Source organism: Epinephelus lanceolatus, chromosome 6 (assembly GCF_041903045.1).
Source record: "Epinephelus lanceolatus isolate andai-2023 chromosome 6, ASM4190304v1, whole genome shotgun sequence".
Taxonomy (NCBI): Eukaryota; Metazoa; Chordata; class Actinopteri; order Perciformes; family Serranidae; genus Epinephelus; species Epinephelus lanceolatus.
In genome coordinates, this window is record NC_135739.1 from 11,900,252 (window position 1) to 11,923,581 (window position 23,330).

Consider the following 23,330-nt stretch of genomic DNA (forward strand, 5'->3'; position numbering starts at 1 on the left):
CTTAGAATGAGCTGTTTATTTATATCTACATAGGGAGCAGGTCCTTGTCACGGAGATCACCATGTTACACTGCCATGTTTCTACAGTAGCCCAGACCGGACAAACCTGCTTTATTCTGTGTTTTTAGTGTTTTAAATCAGCTGGTCTGTTTGTTGCCACACCTCTGTCCTCAGAGGTTCAGATAAGGAAAAACTTTTCCCTGCAAAGAGACACAAAAATACCACAAGGCAATGTATCCTCGTACAACCCCACGAATTTGCAAGGGGTCATCCCTTTATCCACTCCACCTCTTACGTTTCACAAATATTACAGGTAAAGGTCTTTGTTTGCAATAGCAGAAGTTCATCTATCATACACACATTAATGTGGCAAATCATAATTGAGTTTGACATGTACCCCTTCATACTCTCCCTGTCACGTATCAAATATGCAAATATAGGCTCTAATCACACAGAAAGCATTTTAGCAGCAGGAGGCGCCTTTTTCTAATTGTCTCAAGTCATCCTAAAATGTGCCTGGAAATGTCCATCATGGAGGCGAAGCTCCTGGACCAACTGGTGGTACTCCCCATGATCCACCCTCTTTTTGTAGGGTCTCATGTACCCACACAGATCTCCATTTATCCATTTAGCCTCTTGCCCTCAACCAGAGCTACAGCAAGTACCCTCTGCCTCAACATTTTAAGAACTAGCTCCTATTACTGGGAAATAACTAAAATAAATGAATAAATGGTCAAATCATTACACAGGAAAGTTAGGATAAGGAGGTGAGTCTTCGGTTGCCTGGCAACAGTAAAAAGGTGCAGCAAGCGTTTTTTTTTTCCACTAGTGGCATTTCATTTTTAAAAAAGGCAGTGCAGCATGCCTGCAAAGCATTGTCTGTGTGATCCACCTGGTCAGCAGCTCTCTTAATGGCCTCTAAAGTTTTGTCTAGACTAGTACATTATGAAAGGAAGATATCCACTGACAATGTGGGGGCATCTATCCTGTGATAAGGATTATTTGGGCTGCAGTTAAACCAGCTTAAAGATGCCTATTCTGATGAAGATGAAGAGAAGAATCATCGTTCAGCAGTACAATGTTTGGGAGACACACTATCTGAACCCCAATGATATTAGACACTATGTCGATCACTTTGTTCCAAAACTGTTAAATTGAGGTATGCTGAAAAAACGTGATGTGAATGCCACTAGAAACACACACCACCCACCCAAACACCAATACAGCACGTCCCCTCATGGCAGTGGCATCCCCAGCAGGACAATTCACCATGCTGCTCTTCTTCTTTGAGTTAGCCACTAACTGCTACCAGCAACTTTTTAATTCTCCTGCGGTGGGTTGCACACATAACTCGTCGTCAATGCATCACACCCATGCCGCTCATGATTCTGTCTTGCAGGCTGTCCTGTTGATGCAGACACCATTTCGGTGCTGTTACTACCTCCTGTGATGACTTGAAGGCTGCGATTATACCTTAAATACAGAACGGCGAGGCGGCATAATGGCGCCATAGGCCTGCCCTAAACAAGCAGAGTAAAAGGAGCTTATGTTTTACTCTTAACCTGTCAGTGGTATTGATGTTGAGGCCGATTTGCCAACAGTCTTTAGGTTACACAGAGAGGCTGAAAGATTAATTTGTTAAGTTTACAAATCAAAGACAGATCAGTCAATAATGAAAATAGATATTAGTTGCAGCGAGCACTTCTAACAAGCACTTTGTTTGACATGTACTGAGGCCTGGTACACAAACCTTGCTAAATTTATTCACCCATGAAATTTGATTTTTGTGTTGTTTTCTAAGGAATCCCCAGAGTAAACTAAGCAGAAAAAGAGATAAACTAAGCAGGTCCAGACCGAGATCAGACCCCCTCCAGACTGCCAGAGACTCGACCCCAGACTGCCGCTGAGCGCTGCAGCCCTGCTTCATGGTGGCTTACAGCTTTTGCACTGGCCGACACAATCCAACGCCATACTGAGGGTGTTTTATACTCACGCACACATGTGAGCAGAGCTGATGAGTGAAGAGCACATGGTTCTCTCCTTCCCCCTTTAGCAGGTGTAGTCACGTAGACGTCATGTTCGCAGTGTTTCCTCCATGAACGTGAGTGTGTGCATGTGTGAGTGTGTGTGTGTGTGTGTGATATTAGAGCTGACATTGTTGCATATGGTTATCATGATATTTATTGCGTGTTCAGTTGTAAAGGGTTTTTTGTGTTTGTGTACAGTATCTTTGACGGAAGTGTGATATTTTGATAATGTCATGTCAGCTGAGATACAGTACGTGTGTGTGTTTACGAAAGACTTCAAGAAAAAAAGGGAAGACGAGGAGAAAAAAATTTGTGCATTTATTATTAAATATTGAAGATAGAAAAAAAATCAATATCCTGCCAAATTGTTATATAGCTACCACAGCGCACGTTTCTGTGTGTAACTCCCCACCATGTGTCTTCACATTGATAAAAAAAAATATTCAATAATATTGACATTGTCTTCATATGATTATTTTTTAAGTGAATTTGTAAATGATAGATTTAGAAATTATAATGGTGTTGAGTATGAATTTATTTTTATGCTGTGTATACCATGGACAAATTATATAGAGAGTTTATGTAAACTTGTTGTCTTACAGTTCACTCCTGTATGGGGGAGAAGCACAAAGTGATTGTACAAAATATTGTGAATGTTTGTATATTATAGATGAAATTTAGTATAATAAAAATCACAATCTTTAATCATAACTTCTGAATTTGTATTATTTTTTTTTTCTTTACTTGTGGCTATTTGTAGATGTTTTCTTACACTGCTTTATAATGCCTCCACAACAGCGATAGCCGTGGCTGGAGGCATATTGTTTAGGTTGTCTCTCCGTTTGTCCATCTGTCTGTCCCATGCTTGTGGACACTATATCTCCAGAACACCTTGAGATATTTTTTTTTTCAAATTTGGCACAAATGTCCACTTGGACTTGACAATAAACTGATTAGATTTTGGTGGTCAAAGGCCAAGGTCACTGTGACCTCATCTGTCTTATTCTCATGAATGTAATATCTCAAGAATGACTTGAGGGTTGTTGTTTTTCAAGTTTGGCACAAACATCCACTTTGAGTAAAGGATCAACAGATTAGATTTTGATGGTCAAAGGCCAAGGTCACTGTGATCCTGCATCCATCTCATTCTTCAGAACTCATTATGACTTGAGGGATTTTTTTTTTTTTTTTTTTTAAATTTGTCACAAATGTCCTCTTGGACTTCACAATTAACTGATTAGATTTTGGTGATCAAAGGCCAAGGTCACTGTGACCTCATCTCTTAATCTCATGAATGTAATATCTCAAGAATGACTTGAGGGGATTTTTTACATTTGTCAAAAACATCCATTTTGACTAAACTAAGTAAATTTTGGTCCAAGGTCAAGGTCATTGTCACTGTGACCTCATCTGTCTCAGTCTCATGAATGCAAGATCTCTAGAACGACTTAGGGATTTCTTTCTTTTTTTTTCAAATTTGGCACACATGTCCACTTGGACTAAATTGAATAGATTTTGGCGTTCAAAGGTCAAGGTCACTATGGCCTCATTTGTCTCTCAAGAACACCGTGAGTAAATTTCTTAAAATTTGGCACAAACGTCCACTTTGAGTGCAGGATGAACTGATGAGATTTTGGTGGTCATGGGTCAGATGTCAAGGTCACTGTGACGTGCACCATCTCATTCTCATAAATGTGATATTTTAAAAAACACCACCACACACAGGTGTCTAACAGGATAAAATAAATTAAGTGATGACGTTTCATATCCAAATGGTCAAAGGTGACATCATCATGCTTTAACGTGGTCCTTTTTGTTTACCTGTTTATTTCTCCTTTTTGGTTTTTGTTGCCTTTTTCTTTTGAAAAAATCCTTGATTTTCATTATGACGTTACCTCTTTTGTTCTTTTTTGTATTTGATTGTTTTAGCATCATTTCCATATTTTATTTTTGTACACTTTTCCCTGACTACTTCTGTATATCTTTTTTGTGTTAAATAAAATAAAACAAAATAAAATACTACCAATATTCTGTTTTTATTTTCAACCGAACTTTACCTCGTCGTCATACATTTCAACCAATCAGACGGCCCGTTTGTCTGTGATTGATTTCCTCTCCGCCAATCAAAGGCTTTGTTTTGGCTAACTGCTACCTGATCCAGGCTAGGCGCCCGTACAAACCGAAACTCCAAAACTTCCATCTACACTAAGCTAGCTGAAACAAAGGTGAGCTTCTCCTTCCGTGAAACTATACAAACCAAAATGTTCTGTCATGATTTAGAGTTCAAATGTAGCTGTGTAGCTAACAGCTACACTAAACGACCCGGATTTTAGCCGGTGTGGCTAAACAACAGTCGGATGTTGTGTCATTCTCAACAACAGGATTACTGAAAGCTAATACACAGCTAACGAAGCCGGGCACCGGTCTACAGCTAAATTATTACCGTAAACGGCCTAACGTAATTACTGTACGTCTTTAAATTAGCAATAATTGTAGCAACGCCTGTGTGAATATTTAAAGTTAGCTTCAACAGTTAGCTTTCAAGCGTTTCCTGACATCTAAGCTATCCGATGCCCTGGTTAAATTCACTGAATATTAACATAAGGTTCTGTTCGCTGGTGAACACAACGGAGCGTTCCACACAGTGCTACAGCGCGACAGAGCTGCGCCACCAAACTCCATGCATAAAATGAGATATTTTTAATTCTGCCTCTCTTATCGGTAAATTCATACGAGATAGGATTTGATTCGAGCTAGTTTCTGAAACAGAACGTAACCCTCTTTTATTCGGTATACATTTGATTCAGCAAGTACAAAGTTAAATCCGTAAAAAAATCAGATTACAACATAATAAGTAATTAAACTAATAAACTGATAAATATCTATATATGTGTGTGTATATAATATATAATATATTATTACATGCCCTTATGTGCATTCATTGATAGAGTAATTACTGTAATACTGTAATAATTTCTCCCGTCCATACTGACTATGAAGAGACCCCTTAAGTGAATTCAATATCAGTGACAGTGGAAAAAATAGTCAGTCCCTGTTGTCTGTGAAAACGCTTCCCAAGGTGATGCTTCAGCGGTCAGGATCAAGTCAAAAGAATATCTTCCAACTTTTACAGTTCTTTTAATTCATATCCCTCTTTGTGTGTTCAGTGATAGTGTTTTCTAGCTGAGCTGCAGTGGGCGGAAGCGTAGTGAGATAGTAGACCTTTAATCTGTTGATTTTTTTCCCCCCAATCAATTCATGTATTATTAAGACTATAAAATGAAAGAAAATAGTGCAAGCTTGTCTCTCGTAGGTTTGTGGAGTACGACGTGAAGTCTTCTAGGTGTTTGTTTTATCCGAGCAGCAGTCCAGAACTTAAAGATATTAATGTAATTACAGAGAGAAGCGGTTAATCTCACATTTGAGAGGCTGGAAAGAGAAGATGTTTAGTAGTTTTGTCTGATGAATTACTGAAACAATGAATCGATTATATAAATGACTGGTGATTATTTTACTGTTGATCAGCTAATCAGTGAAGTCGACTAACTAAGATTTGCTCCCATTCAGCCACAAGACCATTAGTGAGGTCCAACTCTGATGTTGAGTGATAAGGTCTGGCTCACAGTTGGAGTACCAAAAAATGTACGCGTTAAATGCTGGATTTTGACATGATGAAATGATGTATGATATATTTATGAATATGTGTTCTCCTGCACATCTAGCGCTGTAACTCCAGAGGACTTTGTCAGAATGCCTCAGACCAACAAGTCAGTGAGCAGTGGCGGTGCGCCGGGCCAGGTATCTGCTCCAGACCAGGGTGAGCCGCCGCCACCACCACAGGATGTCAGGCTCCAGATGGCTGCTGGAGATGGAGGCGGAGGTAGAGGAAATGCAGCAGAAGACCAGGGAGACTCGGAGATCGTCAGATCACCCAGTGACCCAAAGAAATACAGGTGGGAGAGAGAAGTGTCTGGGTAAAATGTCAGACATCAGACCAAACACAGGATTTTTTGATACGTGAATTCAAAAGATAAACTATTAAATTTGCATGTGAGATGTTGTGTATTTAAGCAGTTTCTTATTAATATGTCTCCTGTAATATAACAACATCTCGTGTAATGTAACTTAAAAGCATAATTTTTCTTAACAGCTAATGACTCAATTCTATCGATCGTGTCCTGCTGTCTCTCCAGATACATCGAGCTGAGTAACGGCCTCCGAGCGCTCCTCATCTCCGACTTCAGCGGGTCGGACGGGAAGGGAGGCAGTGAGAACGCAGAGGGCAGGGGGGAGGCAGACGACGGGGAGGATGAGGAGGACGAGGAGGAAGGTGAGGAAGATGGGGATTCTGGTGAGGGGTCGGAGGAGGATGAGGAGGAGAACGAAGAAGAAGAGCAGGACAGCGACTTTGATGAGCTGGATGAGGAGAATGCGGGGAAGAAGAAGAAAGGGAGCTCTGAGAAACAGGTGGGTGACGGAAAGATTCACTGATCAAAAGTATCAGGTTTGTTTGTGTAAGCAAAGTAGGTGTGTGGTAGTGACGAGGCTTTGTTTTCTTTCCGTGAATGTGCTTACTTAATTTATATATTTAAATTTTAGTTCAATTCTATTTAATATTTTAAAAAAAACAAAATCAAAATATAAGTTTTGTGATATTCTGTATTTCCCTTCCTTTGAAAAAATCCCATGTGCATATCTGCTGCTCCAAATCAAATGTGGATTAATCCACTGCTGAAAACAGTCCCCAACAAATGCACTATTTCCCCCTGTTTGTTTGATTAAAACTACAGTGAGCAGCTGTTTTAAGACATGACTGAAACTATTTGTGTTTTTTAAGATATCCCTGAACAGCCAAAGTACTGGTGTATAAGATTTTAACTTCCCTGCCACAGACAGCGGTGGTTGCAGTTCGTAGAAGGTTTGCAGTGGAGATAGCTTCGGGTTAATAACCCTTTATGGTCCTCACCGTGCTGAATGAGTAAATTCATGTTGAAAATGTGTGTATTTGTGTGTGTTTCCAGGCGGCAGCTGCTCTGTGCATCAGTGTAGGGAGCTTCAGTGACCCTGACGACCTACCTGGCCTCGCCCACTTCCTGGAGCACAGTGAGTCCATGTTTAATGCTGCATCCTGAGAGCTTCTCGGCACTAGACTTTTTTATTATCATGGCTAACTCTGGACAGCCTGGTCTAAAAATAGAAAGTCATGTTGTGAGTTTATGGCAAATGAATCTCCTATCCTGATTTCTTATTTCCTGTCTTTATTTCCTCCACTCTGACGTTCAGTGGTGTTTATGGGCAGTGAGAAATACCCAGCGGAGAACGGCTTCGATGCCTTCCTGAAGAAGCACGGCGGAAGCGATAACGCCTCCACTGACTGCGAGAGAACCATCTTTCAGTTCGACGTGCAGAGGAAGTACTTCAGAGAGGCTCTCGACAGGTGAGCGCTCAGAGAAACACCAACTCTTTGACCTAATTTTCAGATGTTTAGACTAAACAAACAAAAACCAGACTGGTCATGAGATTGTGGCAGAGATTGAGTGACAGTGAACCATAAGCCGGTACGCAGGCTTTTCTGTCAGAACATGAAATTTTGGGCGCCGCCCTGTCATATAGGCTGGTGTCCTGTGTGTTTGTGTTGATGGCGGCTCTTCTCTTGGTGGGCCATCTGGCTCTCTGATGGGAGGTCAACCGGTTCATTAAAGATCACCACGAGCACTCAGCAGCTCTCTACCGGGCCAACTGATGTCCTCTCTGTAGCCATGTTGTCACGCTCACTGTTTTTAGACCTGCAGTCAGTGGACTGGAAACACCATCGGACAAGGAGACGCCTGCAGTTTGTTCTGCAGGTGAATTTCTCAGGTTGAGTTGATGACATCTGCATGAAGCAGCTGCCAGAATGTTCCCGCTGCAGGAGAACATTTGCAGCTGATGTGCTCGTTCCTTTGCACACCAGCACACAACTGATGTGTTGTAACAGTGTGGCTGCAGCTACTGAGTATTTTACTCAATTAATCCCTTGATTTGTTTGGTTTTTATGCCTCTGTGCCAGAGATAGCGTCCATCTGACCCATTGTTGTGAATGCCATATCTAAAGAATGCCTCTATACAATTTTTCCAAATTTGGCACAAACGTCCACTTGGACTCAGCGATGAATTGATTAGATTTTGGTGGTCATGAGTCAAAGGTCTTGGTCACCATGACCGTGTAGCCATCTCATTCTTGTGACAGCAGTATCTCAAGAACGCCTTGAGGGGAATTTCTTCAACTTTGGCACAGACATCTACTTGGACTCAAGGATGAATTGATAACATTCTGGTAATCAAAGGTCAAGGTCAACGTGACCTTGCATCTGTCGCATTCTTGTAAAGGCAATATCTCAAAAACAGCTTGAGAAAAGTTATTTAAGTGTTTGGTGGTCGAAGGTCATAGGTCAATGTCAGTGTGACCTCACAAATCATGTTCTTGGCCATAACTCAAGAATTCATATATTAATTATGACAAAATTTCACACAAATGTCTGACAGGATTATAGATCTGTCCATGTACGTGAAGAGGCATTTTGATCCACGGCCGCTGATAACACCTCTTGGAAATCAGAAATGAGAGGTTTCAGATTTGGTCTGGTGATGTCAGGCTAGTTGACAGCTAACACTGAATGTTGTTTGTCATCATCATCACATAGCACAATATTTTTAACCAAAAACCTACAATGTGGATAATCACAAAATATTTACATTATGAGGTTTTTGATAAATAATCATAACTAATGTGGAGATAATCAGTAAGTGGTACAACACTCTGGTTAGTTCAGGAAATGACATCACTATAATGAAGCCTTTAAAACCAGGAACACTTACGATATTTCAGTATCCAAAATGTAGGATTAGTCTGATATCATGATATTGATATAATATTGATACATTGTAATTTCTTAACCATAATAGTATCACCCTCCTGTCAGTGGCATTGAACAGTTTAAATGAATGTTTTTGTTCCAGGTGGGCTCAGTTCTTCATCTGTCCTCTGATGATAGAAGACGCCATCGACAGAGAGGTGGAGGCCGTGGACAGCGGTGAGTGATACAAACTGCACGATAATGATGCGGGGTCAAGCAGTCAGTTTATTTGTCACATAAAATTTGTAACACATGATTTCAGTAAAATGCAGGACCTGTGAGTCAGGTGGTTGAGGTAAGCTTGTTGGAAAATCTCACAGGTTTCGAAAGGGCGGGTCATTTAGTTAAAAAGCAGTGCTCTGATTAGGGACACATTCACACTGGCGCTATGTGGTCCGCTTTAAACAAACCTTGGTCCGCTTCCACAGATAGTTTGGTTTGTTTGGAGAGGTGTGAACACTCATTCGAACTCTGGTGCGGACCAAACAAGCGAACCCTGGTCCACTTGAAAACTGGGGGTGTCGGTTCACTTGCAAGTGAACCCTGGTGTGGTTCGCTTACAGTGGGAAATGCAAACAGACTATCCAGGGAACCAAAGAGAAGAAGTGACGTAGAGAACATTGCATTTAGGGTAGGAAAAAACAAAGCCAACACCGCAAACTGGGAGAAGCAGAGGTGGAAAAAGAAAAAGTTAGAAAATGTCTCGTGGGCAGACGTGGAGTAGTGAGGAGGTGCAGGCGCTTATTGATATATGGTCAGAGGACTATATGTCACATTTGCTTGTGACACAATGGATTTCCGTTTTCGATCCTGGCCAATCGATGAGCAGGGTTTTCTTCATCCTCGTGCTTTTTTTTTTCCTTGTCAGTGATTGCAATACCGCCCCCAAACGAGCAGCTGTTGTACCTGTGTGACGTTGTCCAGGCGGTTTGGTTCCGCTTTAAAAAAGTGCAGTGTGAAAGTGAACCGAACCAAATGAAGGAGTGAAATTTTTCGGTATTCTTCTATTCCAATCTCTCTCTCTGTCCCTCTCAAACACACATCAAGCAGCTTTTTCATCAGCACTGCGACACCCAGACTTACAGGTATCCAGTTGTTGACCTGGAAAATCTGTTGAAGTCAAACATATTTAAATCATTACGGTCATAATATCCAGTATAAGTATTTCCCTCTGTCAAATATGTGGGCTTACCATCGTGTCCTAACAGCAAGTGTCTGTTTAATATGCACCTCTGTAATTTCATGTGAACATAAAGCACACAGGCTACAGTCACTCACATTAAGCTGGGTTCTCCGTTCTTCAGTTACAAATCCAGTGCTCAGTGTCGGGGTGGCGAAAACATTCAGTCACTGTTTCTGTATTGTTCTCACACATTTATGCTCCTCATGTTTGAGACTTCAGCTGGAGTCACAGTTTGTCTTTGGCCCTTTTCTCATTTCCTGCTCAGAGTACCAGTTAGCAAGGCCGTCTGACTCACATCGTAAGGAGATGCTGTTTGGGAGTCTGGCTAAACCGGGACACCCTATGAGCAAATTCTGCTGGGGTAAGAACACACAAACACAAACACACAGTCTTCACTATGGTGTGCTCAATCCCTGAGACCTGTTTAGTTGTTTCAATACAGAAAAAACAAATTTACACAACACACAAAAAATAAAAATGTAAGCTGGAGTTCCAGTTTCTCTTTGTGTTCTTTTTGACCAACTCTGATGTATATATTCCAAATGACTTTATAAAGGTTTTATTTCTAAGTTGATGGACCTGGAAAGAAGTGGTTTGATGTCACCTCTCTATTGACCATCTGTTCCTGTTAGGTAATGCTCAGACATTAAAGCACGAGCCCAGAGAGAAGCAGATCAACACCTACCAGAGGCTCAGAGACTTCTGGAGGAGATATTACTCTGCTCACTATATGACACTCTCCGTTCAGTCCAAAGGTACTTGCACACAAACTCTCCAGAGACGATCAGATAATTTTAGAGGATCTTTGCAGACGTCTGCTTTGTCTGTTTTTACTGCAGCTTGTTTAAGTGTTTCCTCAGCGGGTCTGTGAGGCTGTGACCTTCATAACACACCAGAATGTGCAAATGGAAAAACTTTCTTCTCTTGTTTCCTCCTCTGTTCCAGTGAGTACCTGTGAAAGTGAAGCCGGCTGCAATGTGTTGACTGTGTTTTTTGTTGTTTAGAGACTCTGGACACTCTGGAGCAGTGGGTCAGAGACATCTTCATCAAAGTCCCCAACAAGTAAGACGTCTTGTGGTAGGACTGCATGATTATGGCTACAATGATAGTCACAATTATTTTGATCAATTTTAAGATCACAATTATTTATTGAGTTTAGGAACAAAATACTTTCATTGCACTTTCACATTTAAAGACGTGTTTCACTGCTGGAAAGATAGATCAGTGTAGTAGACATGACCAGAGAAAACAGAGGAAAAGGATGAGGTAGAAAACCTACAACTACCAGAATGCACTGCGCCACACTGGACCAATAAATGCTCCTGCTGGTGGGTGATGGAATATAAACTCGCTATCATTCTTGGAACCCATCGGCTGTAATCGGCGTCTGACTTTCGGCAGACGACGATTACAGCCTCTGGGGGCAGGCCCCCGCTTTTTTGGCATTCCAGTTTGATTTGGGCAGTGGAGGTGAATTTCCGTTTCTGACTTCCATTTATATATAAGTAAATATGCTGAACCATTGCGATGGAGTCAGAGTTTGCAGTGACACCAATTATGTTCCGCCTCGTTAGTTCACGGCACGGAGCGTTCAACCTGGCAACAACTGCAGCTGACTCAAATGTGATTGATCAATATCACGCAGACTATAAACAGCCTAGCACCGGAAACCAGGGCTCTTCCACTCTTCTTCCGGAGGGAAGATCTCCGGGGTTTGCCTACAGACTCTACATTCACTGAATGTAGAGTCTGTATATAGAGACTAACTCGCTATTGATGAAAAATGGCAGCTGGTGGGCAACAAGTGATTTCGTATTACAGTGAGGCCCAGTTCAGACCAAAGATTCACATCAAGACGAAACTGTTTTAGAACGTTGCAGCGAAAAGTAGCAGCAGTGTGAACTGGCCGGTCTGAGCTCGACTCAAAATAAAAAGTCGGCAAAAATCGGCAAAAAATCCAAAGTTGTGCATCCCTAGTTTTGAGTCAGGGGGGTGGATAATCCCCCAAGTCGATCACGTCAGAGCCGATCAGATCATATTGATTGATTGATCAGAGGAGCAGCTGTTTGTCAGTGAACGTTAACTTTAAGACCCACCACACTGAAGTTTCACTTTCACTATTCCTGACGTTCTGCTGCTCCGTCTGTGCCCAGAGTACACTCTGCGCTCCAGGAGTATGGTGCAATGAATAACTGACCATTATATGATCCACAGTGCACCTAATGAACAGTCCAGCTCCAAAAATAGAGAATAGAAACGTGGCAGCAGCTGTTTAATTGTGTCCACGATTAATGAATGTGTGGGAAACCCTGTAAATAAATAAAAATAAAAATAAAAAATAAAATAAAAAATAAGATAATTTCTATCGGTTGGCATATTGTTTTTAATCCATATCTCATTATACTGTGTGATATGTGTGAAGTATAATGTAAACTAAAAGATTGAATAGAGATGTTACGATACTCACACAGAGATTTATCAAATAAATGAATGAAAACAGTTTGTGCTGTAACTTTTATTTTTGTTTGTTTTTCTTGTCTTTAGCGGTGAACCTCGAGCCGACTTCTCTCACCTCCTGCAGCCGTTTGACACACCAGCTTTCAACAAACTCTACAGAGGTCAGATAGTGGTGCTGGTTGTATTCTTACAGTGTATCAGATACATGTTATCATTTATGTAGGTTAGAATCCGACAACCCTAAAGTATTTTTTAATATGGAATATAAGGGAAACTGCACTACTTTAGTGTTCATAAAACACATTGACAGGATATTTTTATGTCCTTTTTTTCACTCATTTGTATTTCTTGTATTGTTTCACCCAGTGTAACCCGCAGGGATTAATACAGTGTTAACTTAATAAAATCTATATCACATGAATAGGGTTTAAATCACTGGAGAAATGTAGTGCTAACACCTGAAAATGTATGTTTCAGTGGTTCCTGTGAGGAAGGTTCACGCTCTGACCATCAGCTGGGCCGTACCGCCGCAGGGGAAACACTACAGGTGAGTCAGAGTGCAGTACTGCTTTAAAACCCTCAAACAGGGCTGGATTATATAGCAAAAAAATATTGATCGGTATCAGTATTTCTCATGATATCAGATAATGCTGTCAGATTGAAGAGTATCCTGATAATGACTGAAGACTGATTTTGGAAACAATGTGAGACACCATTCACCTGGTGTCACCTCCAGCACTGTCCAGCTGTTAAACAGATGAGTCAAACTGTTTCCTGTAAGATGGTCTCTCAGTCAGATGAAACCTCACACAGTTTGTGTTTCTGTTGTCAGAGTGAAGCCTCTTCACTACATCTCCTGGCTGATCGGACACGAAGGAACCGGCAGCATCTTGTCTCTGCTCAGGAAGAAGTGAGTCATAAAGAAACTAACTGATCATAAACTGACATGTGAAATAAATACAGGGGTGTCACGGTGAAAACTCTGTGTGTGTGTTTCAGGTGCTGGGCTCTGGCTTTGTTCGGAGGAAACAGTGAGACTGGTTTCGACCAGAACACCACCTACTCCATCTTCTCCATCTCCATCACCCTGACCGACCAGGGCTACCAAAACTTCTACCAGGTCAACTCTCGTCATTGATTCACATGTTGTATCCACAAATCACAAATGAGGTGGCAGTGTGACTTACCTGGGCTGTGTGGAAAACGTCCAGACTCATTTTAGAACATCAGAAACTGGCAGAGTATTTACTGATATCACATTGTGTCTGAAAGAGTGACATCAAAGTCAGAAAGGAGTCAGTAGCTCTTTTTACACAGATACCACACTACAGGTCACTACGAAGTCCGTCCTTTATGTCGCTTTTGCATTTTGACACAGAACCTAACAAACAACATTAACAACGACATAACATGTCAGTAACAATCATTTACTGTCCCTGTTATCTCGCGGCTGATCTCGTCCTCTTCCCTGAGGGTAAGGAGCTCCTGGACCTCATTGTTTTTACAATTGCGGACATTTTCAGCCACTGTTCTTCTTTGAGTTAGTTGCTGACCGCTACCAGCTACTTTTTAAATCTCCTGCACTGGGTTGCAATCATAACATGTCGTCAAAACGTCACACCTGTTATCCATGGTCCCGTCCTGCCGGCTGTCCTGTTGATACAGACATTGTTTTGGTGCGGTTACTCAAAGTGGTGCACAGACATTTTTTGGGGCTGGTACTCAAGCAAAAAAAAGGGGCACCCCTCTCATATTTATTAATTCAAAAAATTAAGTTTCATACAGTAGCACAGCTTTTATTTACATTTAGGCTTTTTATTTCAATCCTCTTACACCCATGCAGACAAGGGCGTTAATTCATCTGAACATTGGTGGGGACACATATCAAGTGTGGGGTCTGGGGGCTTACTTGTTTTTAAGCTTAATGGTGGGTTATAACCTAAATTAATCTGGCTGTACTGAGGTGTTGTATAGTGGTTTAATGTCACAAAAGTGACGAACAATACTGAGGCTCGTTACCTGGCTGTCCATGAAGGCAGGCAGGGAGATGTGATGCTGTTCTGCAGGGCGCTTGATTTGTGTGTGTTTGCTGTGGTCGCTGTGACAAGAAGGGATGTCGAAAAGGGCGTGACGGGGCAGAATTAAAACTCAAATGCAACATGCTTTTAATTGAGAATTGATGCCTTGAAGAGGCAGTGTAAAAGAGGCAAGTGATTCTCTAAATTGCAACCAAACACAGAAGAATAGTTACCTTTATTTATTGAGATTTTAACTTTTCTTTTCTCTAACAAATAAGAAGAAACAGATATCGTTATATTTCTAAATGCTTCATTGTGATTCTCTGTGCAGGTCGTCCATTTTGTGTTCCAGTACCTGAAGATGCTCCAGACTTTGGGCCCCCAGCAGAGGTCAGGCTCCACAAACACACCCTCACACACGTTTTGGGTACCATGATGCACTACTGCAGTTACAAATCCTTCCTCTCATTCTGCTGCACAAGCACATGTGTTAAAAACCCTGATGTTTTGGCTTTTCTTTTATCCCTGAATCTGAAAACGAGGATTGAAGAAGTAAAGAGAGATTTTTATATAAATGAATGAATTTCATTTTTTATTATTGTGTCATGCATATAACAATGCCCAGACCCTTTTGATTCGTCAGTTAACCCCACAGAGCCAACACTAATCACATTTATGTGCCTGCAGACACACTGCTGTTTGTACATTTTGTCTGTATTTGTTCTTCACTGTCTTGTATCTCTATAAAGCTTTTTAGTTCAGCAAACTTCTTTTTTCTTTTTTAGGATTTATGAGGAAATTCAGAAGATCGAAGCCAACGAGTTCCACTATCAGGAGCAGGTACTGCAGCACAGACACACACTAATGAATGTGTTCACAGCCGAATAATGACACAGTTCAGTCAGCAGCTGATTAATCAGACATTGTTGTGTGCCAATCAGTCATCTCTGTGGTGATGCAATTTTCCAGCACAATAACTCATCATTTGTGATCATTAAAACTACAATAATAGCAATAATAATAATTATGATGACAAGGATAGAAATAATAGAGTGTAAATATCTATCAATCATCACTAATAATTGAGTGTGTAGCATGGATGTTTCACACTGTATATTTATGAGTTTTGATTTTGTTGAAATGTTGATTAATTTGCTTTAAACTGAAGCAAAACAGGTCAAATATAAATTGTCTGTGTGCATTTGTGACGGCAGCAAATATGTGAAAACTGTTAATTCTTATTACTCAGTGAAGGTTAGTGAGAACCTGAAAGTGGAGATGAAACACTGAACAACATGGCTGCAGTTAGTTTGATTTTTACCTCAAGCAAGTTGTGGAACTGCAATTAAACTTCATATCTTTCTAGATTTGCTGGAAAAATAGACTATTTAATTTTTTTACCAGCAGGGCGCAGCCATCTTAGAACAAGCTAGTTGAAAACGTCACAAGAATGGCTAAATTTAAATTTGTAAATAAAAAAATTTTAAACATGTTTTTTTACGAGGAGCCCCATTAGATGAACTGTTAGAGCTGAACTCCCCTTGTATTTGTCCCATTTCCGTGTGTGCTTGTCGGGTCATATAGCTGGTGGCGGCAGTTCAGATTTACGTTGGAAGAGCTCCCTCCTCAGCAGCATAATCCTCTGGTTGATTATGCTAGCTTTGATCATAAACCACACTTTTTACTTTTCTAATGGCTCCTCTTCCGGTTTTGCATATCCATATAAGTAATCCTAAGCTCCGATCCTTCCGTCAAAACAACCAGGTTGACCTACACCAGGAGACCGACAATGCAGTGTATGTCCCAGCTGAGGGGCACTACAGCTAAAAAAAAAGAGACTTTCTGTACTTCTGTGCACTACTTGACTCAAAATATCTCATACACCTGCCATAATAACCATATTGTCTGAGAACAAAACAGCCATCAAAGGACAAAACATTTTCCAAGCTATTCTCGTGACATCATTATCTAGCTTGTTGTAAGATGGCTCCGCCCTGCTGGCAGAGAAGTGAAGGACTATCTAGTTGAAGGCAAATCTAGATGGATATAAAATTTGACTATAGTGTCATATCTTATCTAAGGTAAAACTCAAACAAACTACAGTAACTGTAAAATAGAAATGTGATTAATAATGTGATTTTGTCTCCGGTCTGACAGACAGATCCCATCGAGTTTGTGGAGAACATCTGTGAGAACATGCAGCTGTTTCCCAAAGAGGACTTCCTGACTGGAGACCAGCTCATGTTTGAGTTTGACCCGCAGGTAACCAGGACCGCCAGACCCAGATCTGATCCAGAACCAGTCTGAGAGCTGAGAATCTGAGAAGTTCAGAGTGGAAATTTAAATCTAGCTAGCTAGCTAATATAAAGTCCATAGATTACTGTAGTTGTATGTAATTACTTGCCTGGTGTATGCAAACATGTGTTTTATATTGATAATCTGAGTAAAAATAACTGTGTGTGTGTGTGTGTGTGTGTGTGTGTGTTGTGTTCAGGTGATCAGAGCTGCTCTGTCCCCGCTGACTCCCGACAGAGCGAACCTGCTGCTGCTGTCACCAGAGAACGAAGGTCACTGTACACTCAGAGAGAAATGGTTCGGTACCAGCTACAGCATGGAGGGTACGTCCCACACACACATACACACACACACACACTGCATTATGTTTTTGGGTAGTCCATCTGTACCACTTGGACTCAACGATGTACTAATTAGATTTTGGTGGTCAAGGGTCAAGGATAAAGGTCACTGTGACCTTGCAGCCATCTCATTCTCATGAACGTTAAATCTCAAGAACAGCTTGAGGGAGTTTCCTTAAATTTAGCACAAACGTTCACTTTGACTGAAGAATTAATTGATTATAATTTGGTGGTCAAAGATAAAATAATGACGTGTTGACAAAGGTCAAAGCTCAATTTCACTATGACATCATCATGTTCTGCATAAAACATTTTACTGGTCATTATTCAACGCCATATTTCAGGAGCAGAAGAGGAGACATTTGGTCAGATACTGAATTGCTGACACTAATCTTGGGTGTCCACCTTGAAACTTTGCTGATTGTTATTCTTGTTCCTTCTTTATCACATTTCTGGCAGTGTTTTGTGATGTGTCGATCGTACCTGTTTAAATCACGGTGGCGATGAAAATAAAATTTATCGTTCAGTACTTTAAGCTTGGCTATTTAAAAATGGCGGGCCCTGTCCACAAGTTTAACTAATGGAAAACCAAAAAAAAAGTGTAGCTCAGTTGAGTAGAGCCGTGCCACACCATGCAGTGGAAATGCAGTAAAAAACTAGTCCTGATCAGAGTTTGAAAAACTAAATATAAGAAACCTGTAACTGAATTAAACTTGGGATGTGTTTGTTATGTCTCTTCAGACATCCCAGAGGAGTGGGCCCAGCGCTGGACAGGAGATTTTGAACTCCACCCTGAACTGCACCTTCCTGCTGAGAACAAATTCATCGGTCAGTACAAACACGATGTTTACAAGATACTATGACAGAGCAACAAGAGAAATCATGAAACCAACAGCTGATTCATCAGATTCATGACTGTTGTTTTTCTTCTTCTTCGTGCTGCAGCCACGGATTTCACCCTGAAAACGTCCGACTGTCCAGACACCGAGTTTCCCGTCAGGATCATGAACAATGAGCGCGGCTGTCTGTGGTACAAGAAGGACAACAAGTTCAAGATCCCCAAAGGTGAGTCCAGCTATCATGTCGGCCTTCACAGCGGCCCAGGTTTCATTCTGACCTGCGACCGGCCTTTCTCTCCCACCTTTCCTGTCTTTCCACAGCTAAACTGTCAACAGAGGCAAAAATATTGAAAATAAAAATAAAAAAGCTGCAACTTAAACATATTTTCATCATCAATTTACATGCTGAAACAACACTGACATCAAAGTTCACTTAGCCCTCCGAGCTAATGCATGCTTACTGCGCTAACAACGGATCAGAAATGTGCAACTTTTTTTGCCAACACTAGATTTCAAACAAAAAGCCAGAGACTGTATCATATTAAGTTGCTGTGAACTTCTAAGCAGAAGGCAGAAGGTAACGTTACCTCAGAGCCTGACAGGGTAAAGCCTCTCTTCTTCCAGGCAGCTGCCTCCGCCTCACACAGACTCACCGCAGGTCTTTGTCTGGAGCTTCCTTCGTCTCACTCAGACTTACCTTGGGTTACTGCAGCTTCCTCTGTCTCACTCAGATGTACCCTGGGTCTGTGTCTGGAGCTTCCTTCGTCCCACTCAGACTCACCCCGGGTCTTTGTCTGAAGCTTCCTTTGTCTTACTCACTCTAACCCTAAGTCTGTGTCTGCAGCTTCCTTCGTCCCACTCAGACTCACCCTGGGTCTATGTCTACAGCTGCCTCTGTCTCACTCAGACTCACCCTGGGTCTGTGTCTGCAGCTGCCTCCATCTCACTCAGACTCACCCCGGGTCTTTGTCTGGAGCTTCCTTCGTCTCACTCAGACTTACCTTGGGTTACTGCAGCTTCCTCTGTCTCACTCAGATGTACCCTGGGTCTGTGTCTGGAGCTTCCTTCGTCCCACTCAGACTCACCCTGGGTCTTTGTCTGGAGCTTCCTTCGTCTCACTCAGACTTACCTTGGGTTACTGCAGCTTCCTCTGTCTTACTCACTCTCACCCTGAGTCTATGTCTGCAGCTTCCTCCTTCTCACTCAGACTCACCCTTGGTCTGTGTCTGCAGCTCTCTGTACTGGAGAACAGCATAAAAGTGAGGGGCGCTCACTTTGCAGCTAAATCTGGGGAGTCTCTTTAAGCATGTCCGGAGGGACACTTGGGACAGGACTAAGACGTGGATGTTGCCTGGGTTTGTCCAACTGTATTCTCAGCAGGTTAAACAGCTCCACCTGGTGGACTGTTTAAAGTATTGTTTCTTTATAAAGCTGTGACAATCATTGTTCAAACCCACAAAGCTTTATTTTGTATTTTAGCAAAGATCATAAAGTTTCCTTTGATGATTTTTGGGGTAATGTAAATAAATAGACATTTAGAATAAGTCTGTGTTTTCTCTAGTATATTTAACTCAGTGTTAACATCATAAAGCTTCAATGAAAAACTGGAACAGTGGAGAGTTGGAGTTTGTCAAATAATAAATGACTCATTCAGTAAATATAAAATTAACACAGTCATATCGTTTTCTGTCTTTCAGCTTATATTCGTTTCAACCTGATCTCACCAATGATTCAGAAGAGTCCTGAGAAGTAAGAGACCACTGACACATGTTCAGATCCTACATCATAGATTCTTGTCAATACTTATCACAGTAAGAGGATAAATGGCTGTCGTGTGTTTAACCCCATTGTTCCTCTTTCAGTCTGGTGCTGTTCGACCTCTTTGTGAACATCTTGGCTCACAACCTGGCAGAGCCGGCCTACGAGGCCGACGTGGCTCAGCTGGAGTACAAGCTGGTGGCCGGAGAGCACGGGCTGGTGATCAGACTGAAGGGCTTCAACCACAAACTGCCGGTGAGGAGACGCACCGCATAACACCTCGAGTCAGAGAGCAGCCGGTGAACATGGTGGAACATTTAGCAGCTAAAAAGACAGATATTTCCCTCAGGAGCAGGTGGAGACCAAAGAGACATGTTCCTTCATTACCATGAACACACACACTTTAGTTTATTTTGACTCAGTTCCACACACACTGTCCTGCTGACTCTAATACCCACTAGTGCACCAGATGTGGATTGATCTGCCGCTGAAAATAGTCCCCAGATTAGATGATTTTTGTTTAGTTTTACCTGAATATTTGAAGGCAAACTCTAAAACTGTATCACTTATTCTGGTGCAATTCTATTTTCTTAAATTAATGATAAAATAGTATTGACTAATTTGCCGCAAAAATACTTTTGTGATATTATTTTGGGGCCATGTCGTCCACCCTTGCTGTCTACAGTAGATGTCAGTCAGCACACCTTCAGTTTAGAGAAGCAGTCACGAGTACAACACAGAAAATTGAGATAAAATTGCTGGTTCTGTCAATGGAGTCTGGTGGCTTTGGCGAGACAATAGAAGCCTCTCAGTATAGCCTACATTTAAACTGATATTGATTTTTTTCATAGATTGCTTAGCCTCCGTGTCGGACTCCAGCCTGCTTCTCCAAACCGAGAGCTGCAGATAGACATTTACTGAATCTAATGTGACTCATGTTGTTTCAGCTTCTGTTGAAACTGATCGTGGATCATCTGGCAGACTTCAGCGCCGAGCCGGGCGTCTTCAACATGTTTTCTGAGCAGCTAAAGAAAACCTACTTCAACATCCTCATCAAACCTGAGAGACTCGGCAAGTACGTCCCACACACACTGCATTTACACACAAGTGGGTCAGTATCTGGTTTTGCTGGACAAGTCCAGTCCAGTGTACAAGATTAAACCAGTTAGATTTTTGTGACACAGTCTGGCAAATTAAAAAGTAGTCCAAATTCTCATCACAGCGCTAAATCCAACAGGTATTGCATTATTACTAAGAATTATGACAATCTGACCAACATAATATTATTTTTTATAAATGGACTAATGGGGGCACTTGTATCTGACCAGCTGTTAGCGGAAGCAGCTGTCGGCAACATGAAGGAGATCACGTTTTAGGAGATAGGAGGGTCACAGCAGCGCAGGCAGTTTATTTACAACAAAGTTCATGTGTTTTGGGTGATGAGAAGTGACATATTTTGGATTTGAAGCTGACATAACCGCAAGTGACGCAGCGCTGCCGTTGGAAGCTGAACTTTTGTCGGACACCCTGTTACAATTTATATCTGTTACTCGCTTTGAAAGCTCCATATTGGACGAGGAACAGCTGATTCATGACATTAAGATGAGGAATTATCTACCTGATACCTTCTTATTTTACTACGAAAAACAACATAAGGTGGCAGCTGACTGGAGGATGTTTCTGTTGAGCTAAATAACCCGTGCTTATAACAAGCTAGGCGTCTTGCTGTTGGTTATATGTTTCTATTAAATATCACAATATTAAATGTGTTTAAAAAGGTAATGTTACAAAACAGGAAGACAGTGGTTAGGTCTGATCTCATATTTATGTGCTTTGTTTGTGTGAAGTAACAGAAGTGCACATTAAATGGATGTAATGTGGACAGAGAGTTTTCAATTCAATTCAATTCAATTTTATTTATAAAGCCCAATATCACAAATCACAATTTGCCTCACAGGGCTTTACAGCATACGACATCCCTCTGTCCTTAAGACCCTCACAGCGGATAAGGAAAAACTCCCCAAAAAAAACCCCTTTAACGGGGAAAAAAAAAAACGGTAGAAACCTCAGGAAGAGCAACTGAGGAGGGATCCCTCTTCCAGGACGGACAGACGTGCAATAGATGTCGTACAGAACAGATCAGCATAATAAATTAACAGTAATCCATATGACACAATGAGACAGAGAGAGAGAGAGAGAGAGAGAGAGAGAGAGAGAGATGCAGGTAATGACAGTAGCTTACAACAACATTAATGAAAGTAATAATATTATAGTTATAGTTCTGGCTACTGTGGTACAATATGTTGAAAGTATGTATTAATATCAGACGGTATACTTGTGTGACAATAGTCATATGTGTATAATAACAGTAGAAGTATGACTAATGACTAATGATGGCAGCAGCAGCAGGAGGCATCTGGCAGGACCACGGCAGCAGCACAACCACACACGTCACACTGTCCAGGCACCGCTGCGGTATGAGTTATTCTGAGAGACAGTGGAGCACAAAGGCTCCGGAGAAGAAGCCGAGTTAGTGACATCCAGAATGGCCGAGTTAGCAAGATGCAGTAATAGAATGAGAGTGAGAGAGAGAGAGAGAGAGAGAGAGAGAGAGAGAGAGAGAGAGAGGGAGAGAGAGGGAGCCCGGTGTATTATAGGGGGTCCTCCGGCAGACTAGGCCTAAGTCAGCCTAACTAGGGGCTGGTACAGGGCAAGCCTGAGCCAGCCCTAACTATAAGCTTTATCAAAGAGGAAAGTCTTAAGTCTAGTCTTAAATGTGGAGACGGTGTCTGCCTCCCGGACCGTAACAGGAAGATGATTCCACAGGAGAGGAGCCTGATAGCTGAAGGCTCTGGCTCCTGATCTGCTTTTGGAGACTTTAGGGACCACGAGTAACCCTGCGTTCTCAGAGCGCAGTGTTCTGGTGGGATAATATGGCACTATGAGCTCTCTAAGATATGACGGAGCTTGACCATTTAGAGCTTTATAAGTTAACAGTAGGATTTTAAATTCAATTCTGGATTTTACCGGGAGCCAGTGCAGAGAAGCTAAAACAGGAGAAATATGATCTCGTTTCTTAGTTCCTGTTAGTATACGTGCTGCTGCATTCTGAATTAGCTGGAGAGTTTTTAAGGACTTACTAGAGCTACCTGATAATAGAGAGTTACAGTAATCCAGCCTTGAGGTAACAAAAGCGTGGACCAATTTTTCTGCATCTTTTCGGGTCAGGATAGGCCTAATTTTCGCAATATTACGCAGATGAAAAAATGCAGTCCGTGAGGTTTGCTTTAAATGAGAATTAAAAGACAAATCTTGATCAAATATTACTCCGAGGTTTCTTACGGTAGTGCTAGAGGCCAGAGCAATGCCATCTGGAGAAACTATGTCATCAGATAAAGAGTCTCTGAGTTGTTTGGGGCCAAGAACAATAACTAAGTTTTGACGTTACATGATACAACAGGATAGTCTGCTGCTCGTTTGCTGTTGGGCCATGATGTCATTATGTTCCACTTGGGAG

The 23,330-nt window shown here is 41.6% G+C and overlaps 1 protein-coding gene across 1 annotated transcript in view; it reads left to right on the forward strand.

The window, feature by feature from the left end:
• The first annotated feature begins 4,165 nt into the window (after positions 1-4,165).
• Positions 4,166-23,330, forward strand: part of LOC117254122 (nardilysin-like) — a 29,574-nt gene continuing 10,409 nt past the window's right edge. Inside the window, exons 1-22 of the mRNA XM_033622142.2 lie at positions 4,166-4,251; positions 5,749-5,979; positions 6,220-6,493; positions 7,048-7,129; positions 7,310-7,463; positions 9,026-9,099; positions 10,371-10,466; positions 10,738-10,860; positions 11,110-11,167; positions 12,650-12,723; positions 13,040-13,109; positions 13,395-13,472; positions 13,562-13,682; positions 14,912-14,970; positions 15,366-15,420; positions 16,738-16,842; positions 17,075-17,198; positions 17,958-18,044; positions 18,162-18,281; positions 19,753-19,804; positions 19,918-20,068; positions 20,761-20,888. Of these exons, the coding sequence (XP_033478033.2) occupies positions 5,777-5,979; positions 6,220-6,493; positions 7,048-7,129; positions 7,310-7,463; positions 9,026-9,099; positions 10,371-10,466; positions 10,738-10,860; positions 11,110-11,167; positions 12,650-12,723; positions 13,040-13,109; positions 13,395-13,472; positions 13,562-13,682; positions 14,912-14,970; positions 15,366-15,420; positions 16,738-16,842; positions 17,075-17,198; positions 17,958-18,044; positions 18,162-18,281; positions 19,753-19,804; positions 19,918-20,068; positions 20,761-20,888 (2,288 nt within the window). The 5' untranslated portion in view covers positions 4,166-4,251; positions 5,749-5,776. The remainder of the gene's footprint in view (positions 4,252-5,748; positions 5,980-6,219; positions 6,494-7,047; positions 7,130-7,309; positions 7,464-9,025; positions 9,100-10,370; positions 10,467-10,737; positions 10,861-11,109; positions 11,168-12,649; positions 12,724-13,039; positions 13,110-13,394; positions 13,473-13,561; positions 13,683-14,911; positions 14,971-15,365; positions 15,421-16,737; positions 16,843-17,074; positions 17,199-17,957; positions 18,045-18,161; positions 18,282-19,752; positions 19,805-19,917; positions 20,069-20,760; positions 20,889-23,330) is intronic.